Here is a 9,550-nt window from a genome sequence, read left to right as displayed (position 1 = left end):
AACTCTCCCCCAATTCCCTTCTGGCCCCTCAACTCCAGCCCCTGGGATTGGGGGAGGGGACTGGAACCACTGCTTCCTTATACAGCTGCAATTATTTGATGTTTTACACAATTCACTTCTTAATCACCAAATACATTTTAATTACATCTCTCTTCCCTGTGTTTCAAAACTGATGAGTAAAATGGCCCTGTTGGTAACAGATTTTCAGAGAATGAAATGCCTTTAAAAGAAAGTTGGCTGTCCTTTCAGAAAATGAAAAAGCCCATAAACTTCCAACATCACGTGGAGACAGCGTGACTAATTATCCAGAGTACGTGATGATGTCCCTGCGCGCACACACACACGTGCACACAAGTGAGAGCAGCTGGCCCAGACAGAAAGAACCTTCTGACTCAGCTTATGCTGCCCTCACATAGTCGGAGGTAAAAGACGATGCAAGAGTACTGAATTTGTCTTTCCCCCTACCTTTCAGGTGTTTTTTTCCCCCTATAAAAGCAAGAAGAATATATAAATAACCAGGAGGGTAATACTCATTTCCTGACATCTGCCTTTTAAACCTTTTGTGATCACGCAGTTGATTATGCCTTTTTTTTTTTTCCCCATAAGCGTCACCAGCTCCTTTCCTCCGGAGTTTTTTTTAATAACAAGGCTTTCCAGGTGGCACAGTGATAAAAAAAAATCCGCCTGCCAATGCATGAGATTAGGGTTCAATCCCAGGACTGGGAAGATCCCATGGGGTAAGAAATGGTAACCCACTCCAGTGTTCTTGCCTGGAGAATCCCGTGGACAGAGGAGCCCGGTGGGCTACAGTCCATGGGGTCGCAAAGAGTCGGACATGACTGAGCAACCTAGCACACACACCAGCCCTTTCCTCCAGACTTGTAACAGCAGCAGCCTACATCTGTTTAATCATATCAGCTGCACAAATGTCCTCAATTCAAATATGCCTTGAACTAATACTTTTCAAACTGTAACATGCATTTGGTCACCTGGAATTTAGTTAAAATGTGTGTTCAGTTTCAGTAGGTCTGGGAAGGGTCTGAGACTCTGACCAGCACCTAGGAGATGCTGGGCTTGATCCTTCGATTGCATTTTCTGCAGCAAAAACTTCAACTATCTGTGAAATGAGATTCTGCACTCTGCCAAGTATGGTATTTCCATGTGCTTATAAAAAGCAGATGCTTTCCAATGTCCTAGCAAGTTCACATGTGTTTATTTTTAATTACTTAAAGAGACTTGGGCAGTTTCTTGCAATTTTTCATTCTTTCATTTCACTATTGATGCATTTCTGTTCTGCTCTTGATTGTGTATCAATAGACTAGAGAAACAGAGAGCAAAAAAGATAAAATTGACTAACACTACAATCTGAGTCCACTCTTTCATAATCTGTAGAATTGGCAGCAAGTAGGAAGCAAATGGCACCCCACTCCAGTACTCTTGCCTGGAGAATCCCATGGATGGAGGAGCCTGGAAGGCTGCAGTCCATGGGGTCACTGAGGGTCGGACATGACTGAGCGACTTCACTTTCACTTTTCACTTTCGTGCATTGGAGAAGGAAATGGCAACCCATTCCAGTGTTCTTGCCTGTAGAGTCCCAGGGATGGGGGAGCCTGGTGGGCTGCCGTCTATGGGGTTGCACAGAGTCGGACACGACTGAAGCGACTTAGCAGCAGCAGCAGCAGGAAGCAAGGACACTAGAGATAAGGAAAATCACATCAAATGACACCTGATTCTTCTTTCAAAAGCCTAATGTATTTCAGAGTAATCCAGTTAAATAATAGACACACATATATAAATATCTAAATGAATAAGTGAATATAAAAAATACAATTAAAAGAGGAAAAGCTATGGAGATAATCCCCGACAGTAGCTGCACTTTTCCTTATGTCATTCCTTTCTGGGAAGCGCTGCTGCAGGCAACCTCAGGGGCAGACCCGCTTCCTCCTGGGAGGTCACTCTGGCTGCCCTTGCGATCTCCCTTCCTCTCTTTGCCCCTCTTGGCAATAGTCACCACTGGCCATGAGCCCTGCTGATGCTCTTAGCCAGGAGGGAATGCTGGGAAAATCCTTCCAGTTCACACGTGTGTCCGCCATCACTGCCATCATCACCTCCATCATAAACAACAAGGCTAACGGAAGGCATCCACTTTAATTCTCCCACACTGGGCATCCCACATACACGTGCTCAGTGCTCAGTCGTATCCAGCTCTCTGTGACCCCATGGACTGGAGCCCGTCAGGTTCCTCTGTCCATGGGATTTCCCAGGCAAGATTACTGGAGTTGGTTACCATTTCCCAGTGGATCTTCCTGACTCAGGGATTGAATCCGCATCTCTTGTGTCTCTTACATTGTAGGCGGATTCTTTACGCCTGCGCCACCTGGGAACATGAACACTCTATATATATGTGTGTGTGTATGTGAGTGTATGCTGTGCTTAGTTGTTCAGTTGTGTCTGACTCTTTGCGACCCTCTGGACTCTAGCCCGCCAGCCTCCTCTGTCCATGGAGATTCACCAGGCAAGAAAACTGGAGTCGGTTGCCATTTCCTCCTCCAGGGGATCTTCCCAACCCAGAGATTGAACCCATGTCTCCTGCATTGAAAGTGGATTCTTTACCATTTGAGCCACCAGGGAAGCCCTACACACACACATACACACACACACACACACACACATACACATATATAAATATTAAACCTTTGGTACCTGTTACTGCCTTTCTTTTTTTCATAAGAAAAATTGCCAGCAAATAGTAACAGGGATGAGGAAGTAGAAATAACCAGTGGCAGTGGAAAATTTTCAAAGTTGATTATCTCATGATAATAGTAACTAATATTCAATGTGCTGGTGGAGAACTGGGTACTAAGACCTCACATGGATTAATTCAGTGCCGTGTGGCTCTCAGAGGAGTTAAGAGGAAGATGCTGTTAGTTCCTCGGCTGGTAAGAAGTGCCTGTTTGACAGTGGGCATGTTTGTGTGTTTTGTGGATAGATGCTCTGGACGTGATTTTATTTTATATGCATCTATAGCTACATTTTTCAGCTTCTTAAATCGTTCCTAGTGAATTTGGTAGAACTGTGCTCTCCAATATTGTAGCCACGAGCCAATTTTGGCTCTTAAACATTTGACATCTGGCTAATAAGATGTGACATATGTGCCCAGTACACACAAGATTTTGAAGACAATGAAAAAAAACTAATGTAAAATATCTCTAAGATTTTAGATTAATTGTTGAACTATTATATTTGGGATATCATGGGTTAAATATCATAGATTACTAAAATCAAATAAATTATTAGTAATACTGCAATATAGTGCTATTGATTTCACCCATTTGTTTTTCTTCTCTCTTTAACGTGGCTACTAGAAAACTGAAACTCACTTATGTGGCTTGCTTCCTATTTGCTGGAACAGCACCGTGTTACGAGCACATTTTCTATGTTCTTTTGCTGAAATCAGGCAGATGAGATGAAGAACTTGTACTTGATTAGTTGCTGGGGGCTGTAGACAAGGTCTTACCTCTCCCAGGTGCGTGTCTCTCCTAAGACCTGTGTCTTGCTCTAGCCTGGTATTTCTCAGCCCCAGTGGAATCACCTTGGAAATTTCAGTAAAAGCTGCCGCCTGGATCCTGCGTGCAGAGATTCTGATGGTCTGGACAGCTTGGCCATCGGGGGTTTTTTAAAGGCCTGCAGGTGAGCTGAAGAAGCAGTGGAAGCTGAGAACCTGATGGGAAAAAAGGATCTGCAGAACTGAGCCCTGGGGACTGAGGTTGTGGGAGGGAGCGGAGGGGGCGGGGTGTTGGCAGAGGGGCTTGGCTCACTCTGCATCTCTCGTACAACTAGATAAGCATGGTGTGGAAAGGCCCAGGAGAATGGTCAGAGCCTGCACAGCTTATTAAAAACTAAACTCCCCTCCCCTTCAGGGTCCTGCGGTGGAGAGGGGAGGAGTGGAGCTCAGTTGGGGTGGGGGTGGTGAGAATGCTTTCAGCTGTGTGAGGTGACACTTCCCCAGGGACCCCAGGGAGGGCTGGCTGCAGAGGTGTATGCCTCTCTCACCTCCAGGGGCCACAGGGCCGAGAGATGCTGCCCTGGAGGAAACCACAGCACTGAGCTGAGACTGGCCTTACCCCCCACCACACCCCCAGCCCCCAGCCTTTGTCCACAGGCTCTGAGTATCCTCCCATCCAGGCCGAGAGCCAGAGTCCAGGAGACGCTATAGCAGTTCTGTGTTTGGTCAAAGGAAATACTCAAATCCATTCATATGATATTCTAAATGTCTACCTACTACGTACAGAATTTCAGAATTCAGGCAACTTTCAACTCTTGAAGGTTAGATTATTAGCATCGAGACAAGAAACTGCCCCCTCAAACCCCCGCTGACTTCAATCAAAGCTGCCCCCCCGCCTGCAGACTTGCCTGTTGAGCAGGGGTCTGGCTACCACTTTATTAAACATATTGGCCCAGATCTTTCTGAATAATTTTTTATAAAACTTCCCCTGCATACCTTCCTGACAAAGTCACTGTTCCAAGGGGGCAGATGGTCCCACCTGCCACCCATCCTTCCATGCTGGAGCGAGACATCTTTTTCGAAGCACATGTTCTCTGAGACCAACCACCAGATCTTCCTCCATCTATCTCTTCTATTTTTCTACGATCCGTTTAGGATTCTGCCATGTTTTGTGAACTTACCCTATGTCCAAGTTGATCAGGGCTCACTAAATGAACAACTTTTGCTCTCAAATTCACCATCATGAACACAACTTGGAAAATGATTACTTTTTAGGATTTTTACCATCAGATACTGCCAGGCGATGAAAACAGCTGTGTCCATGTACGTAACCTTTCCTTCTCAGATCTTTGGGGGAGTAAGTGGGCGGTGCTGAAGACTGTCAGAGCACTCTCTCATTTCCAGACTCTTAAAGATGAAGGGAAGAGCTGCCCAGCGGACGCGAAGCCGCATTTATGAATGAACGCATTCATGGCTGGGTTTCCTGCCTTCTGTGTTTCCTTACAGATCTAAAGTTGTAACTTCCACACAGTACTGAACTACATGAACAGTTTCTATTTCTATTCTCTGTCCCGCGAGGAGAGAATACTTGGCAGCGCATGTAACGTTAAAAAAAAAAAAAATTCCTTTCCTCTGGCTGGCATTCAACTTTTATATTTTTAGATTTGGAAATACGTTTTCCTCTCCCTCCACCCAGCATGTATATTTTTATTCTCCTCTGACTCCTTCCAAACTGCAGCAAAATCTGTTTCCTGGCAATTTGAGAAGTGAGAACTGTCAGAGTTGGGGGAAAAAAAGTGAGGAGACATGTGATGCTGTCATGTTAGCATGGAAACATTGCCCAAGGACAAAAGCAGGGGTTGTCTTGTGATGTTTTCTTCTGCTCACACCAGCATCCTATTTTGATCTCACCGAAGTTTACTCCAGCTGTCCCCCATGCAGACATTGTGACCCTCGTGAAATCAGCAGTGTACCGACTTCGGAAGATAAGGAGAGCTGACGCTCTCACAACCATCAGGACCAAACTGTCATTTGCAATTCATTGTAAATATACAAAGCAGGCAGCCCGCTCAGCTATAGCTCTGATCTTAAAGTGCCCATCCTACTGCTGGGTTAGAAAGTTCGTTCCTTCAACAAGGACTTATCGTGCCATTGCTCTCTGCCAGGCTTGGCTCCAAGCAGCAGGAACAGGGCAGCCTCTGCAACGTTGGTTTTGCAACAACCCTAAACTCTCAGCCTGGGCACTTTAGAGGTTACATAAGACCTGGGCAGCAGGGGCTGGGGAGAGAGGGAGCGGAGTGGGGAGAGGAGTGTCTGCAGAGCTCCCAGAAATGCCAAATCCTTTCAGGTTAGAAGACCATCTTTTCCTTCTGCTGCTGGATTTTTGCCTCCTATCAGAATACGAGCTGACTAAAAAAAAAAAAAAAAAACAACACATCAACTTTTCTGTTTCCTGTCTGAGGATTATCTAACCACAAACACCAGCACGGATTCCAGTTTTACGTAACACTCTGTGGTACATCATTACACTCCGCTTCCCAAAGAAAAAGAGACAACGTGAGGATATTGCAAGAATTATTTTCACACATGAATTATCGTACAGTATTACAAAGAGTTATGTGCAAAACTCCATTAAAAATCATTTACAAAAGGAAGTACAACACAGTATGTGTTGAGGGTTCCAGATGTATAGCAAAAGCTTGAAAAGGTACAAAGTAGAAAGCCAAACAAATCAGATGACTGGGCATCTTTACACAGTACAATAACATATTTCCATAACTACCTGTGTGACACGAATACAAGAACTCATTCTCTGTGCAACCCCCAGACCCCCACCCAAACAGGTTTCATAAAACAGAAATTGAACTTCACCACACATTCCTACAACACAGACAGGCTTTTTTGGTGCATCGGCAAACTCCTTTCCAAAAGGTATTTATTTAACTCGATGAAACTCACATTATGTGGTTTCTGCCCCATAGAATTTGATGCTGTTAGTTTTGATTTATGTGGAAAAGAGGGGGAAAAAAACTGTTGCTCTAATTTTTTTTTTTTCCTCGTGGGGTTTTCAAAATTGCTTCCAAAAGCAAATAACATGGGACAGATTTTGCAAACCTCACTGCATATTTACAGTATTTTCGGCATAGGTGGTTCCTTCTATCTCCTTTTCCCACTTCCTGTACGGAGCCTGAACCAGCAGGCTCCACTCCTTAGTCTTCTGTTAAGAGTCTGTATTTCCCTCTCAGTCTCTCTCTACATTCATTTCTCTCCTGATCGTCAGCATCACTTGGTGAAAACACAAAACAACACGATAGCACTGAGCGTGAACAAGGTAAAAACAGTACATCAGATCCCCAAAGGCATCCTGTGGCCAGTGTCAGAAATACACCGCTGTAAGAAACCCAGCCGTCTCTCCCCACAGAGTGGCCGAAACATCCAGTTACGGGAGAGAGACTTTTAAAATGCAATACTCTCAAATCCAGCAAGAGATTTCTTTTTTTGCATCAATGTTAAAATCACATGCATAATTATAGAATATCTTAAAAGTTACAAAAATATTTTAAAAACCAATCCTGACAGTTTACCTGCAACTGCTATAAAATTTTCTATGAAATATATAAAAACACAAAGGCTCTTTGTAAAAAAAAAAAAAAAAAAGGAAGGAAGGGTGGATGAAGGCATCCACAGAACTGAGAGGTCCTTGATGCACTGCATCGGACAGTCTTGTCAAACGCCTGCTGCTGAACTCGAGAGGAGCTGGTTCTTAAATGTTTATTCAGTACATATACACACACGTGAGCCAACCTGAAACCTGGCTGAGGGGTAGGCAGCAAGCTATCCAGGACACTTGAACCACTGGATGCAACTCTCCACCTCTGAAGGACAGGTCCTCCTCTTTGCTGAACCTCAGCGAGCTCGCTGGGGAGTCGTGGTTAAAGATGCCCTTGGCCAATTGGGCCTGTGGATGGCTCGGTCACGGGTCCTCAAGGAGGTGACTGCACAAGCCCGTGGACGCCAGAGGCCAGGTTCCTAAGTCTTCCTCTTTGGATGCACCACTGGGAAGCCTTGTGAGTCCCCTAGGAGGTGCTGAGGTCTTCCTCCCCGTTCTGGAAGATGATGCCATAAGGATCCTTCTTGATGCGCTTGTAGACGAAGTGGAAGACGTGGGGCTGTGGCCGGCTGTGCAGCTCGGCCTTGATCTTCTGTGGGTATGTGTCCTCTGCGAGCTGCTGCCACGTTTCGTCCACAAAGAGGAAGAGGCTGTACTCCTGGGGCTCGGCCACCTTGAACTTCTCGGCACAAAGCTGACACACATCTTCAGTGGTGACGTACGGCCTTACGAGGAGGGTCTTTCCAGTGCAGCCACTGTTGACCTCCTGGAATGCAACCCGGAGGTAATTCTGCAGGGGGGATGGGAAAGAGATTCGGGGGTACAGAGTCAGAAGAGGAAGAGAGACGGCACAGGTGAACCCATGGGATGCCAAGGAGAGGCTGGCAGGTGAGCCTCACCAGGACATCCGGTGTCAGGACACGAGGCCCCAGGTAGGGAAGGGGGCTGATCCCAGGCGGGACAGTGGCGAGCACGCTGTGTGGTCTGGGTTGCTGTACTGTTGTTGTCGTTTAGTCGCTCAGTCGTGTCCGACTCTTTGCAACCCCACGGACTGTAGCCCGCCAGGCTCCTCTGTCCATGGGATTCTCCAGGCCAGAATACTGGAGTGGGTTGCCAGATCCAGGGGATTTTTCCAACCCAGGGATTGTACCCGAGTTTCCTGCATTGGCAGGCGGATTCTTTACCAACGAGCCACCAGGGAAGTCCTGTAATTCATCTCAAATGTCAGAAGCAGGAAGTCTGTTCAGACCTGCTCTTTCAGTCCCTTTTATAAAGCTGGGCTGAGAAATTCCTGGTAAAGAGTGTCAACTTACTGCTACCCCGATCTTGTCCCTCTAGCCTCCAAAATTGTGAGAAATAAATTTCTGTTGTGCACAAGCCAAAAAAAGAGTGTCAACTAGAACTGATGCCGGGTTTATTCCCAGTTTGAAAATTAAACCAAAGGGCAGAAGAACCTGAACCAGAATAGCAGGGCGAGACACATAACGTGAGGACACAGGCCCTGTTGGTTTGGACTGCCTTTCACAAAGCCTAAGCAGGGGCTCTGGTGTTACTGCAGACAGCTGACCATCCTTCCCCTCCCCTAAGGGCAATTTCACACCACTGAAGCCAATGCAAGGCTCCAGGCGGCTCTGAACGCCCTGTGGAAAAGTTGGTGGTGGTGGTGGGCGGGGGGGACATGGATTCTGTGGAAAGACTTGGGAGATGCGCTGACTGGGTGCAGGGTGCTGCCATGTGGAAATGGGAGGTGTCGGGGGGGTGGGGGGTGTTGGCAGGCCCCGTGTCATAAGCAGTGCCAGGCGAGCGGCATCACAGGACAGACTGGGGTCCTGACCAGGGGCAGGGTGTCCCAGCCTCCTGCTCAGTTCTCCCAGAGTCTGTGGCCCCGAATTATTCTTCAGTTCCACTTCTTCAGGAGTGGGGGTTATAGGGGAGGCCCTGTTATATCGGATTTTCAGAAAGAAAATAAATACATCTTCCTTTTCAAAACATGGCCGCCCTACTCAGGCATGAAGGGGAGTGAAGCCCTCTGCCTGGGTCCCATGAGGTTCCCCTGAAGGTTTCCTGGGCTGATGGAAAAAAGAGCTCTCTAGGGAAGGACAGTGCACTCTGCACATGAATGATAAAGTCGAGGCTCTGAACCAGAACGTTTCAGGGCACCTCTGAGTACACACCTGCCCTGTTTTACTTACCCCTCCTCTCTCCTCCCGCACCCCACCCCCAGCACACGTGGTCCACACGCCTGGTGTGCATTCACTCACTGACTCCTAGAGAGGACTTTGTGGAGGAGGCCTACACTATCCCCATTTGACCAAGGAAGAAACTGAAATACAGAGAGGCTAGGTAACTTGCCCAAGGCCACACAGCAGGCGAGTGGCAGGGCCAGCGTTCTAGCCTCTTGCCCATGAGGTGAGGTGCTGCCACTCCAGCGTGAG

At 46.9% G+C, this 9,550-nt stretch overlaps 1 protein-coding gene across 18 annotated transcripts in view; it reads right to left on the bottom strand.

Moving 5' to 3' along the window:
* Window positions 1-6,066: 6,066 nt before the first annotated feature.
* Window positions 6,067-9,550, bottom strand: part of RIN2 (Ras and Rab interactor 2) — a 208,795-nt gene continuing 205,311 nt past the window's right edge. For all 18 annotated transcript variants that reach the window (XM_070381143.1, XM_070381144.1, XM_070381145.1 and 15 more), the window contains one exon: window positions 6,067-7,905. In XM_070381143.1, coding sequence (XP_070237244.1) covers window positions 7,582-7,905 — 324 coding nt within the window. In that variant the 3' untranslated portion in view covers window positions 6,067-7,581. The remainder of the gene's footprint in view (window positions 7,906-9,550) is intronic.

This window comes from Bos mutus, chromosome 13 (assembly GCF_027580195.1).
Source record: "Bos mutus isolate GX-2022 chromosome 13, NWIPB_WYAK_1.1, whole genome shotgun sequence".
Taxonomy (NCBI): Eukaryota; Metazoa; Chordata; class Mammalia; order Artiodactyla; family Bovidae; genus Bos; species Bos mutus.
The sequence above is the reverse complement of the archived record's forward strand: the minus strand, read 5'-3'. Positions and strand labels throughout refer to the sequence as shown.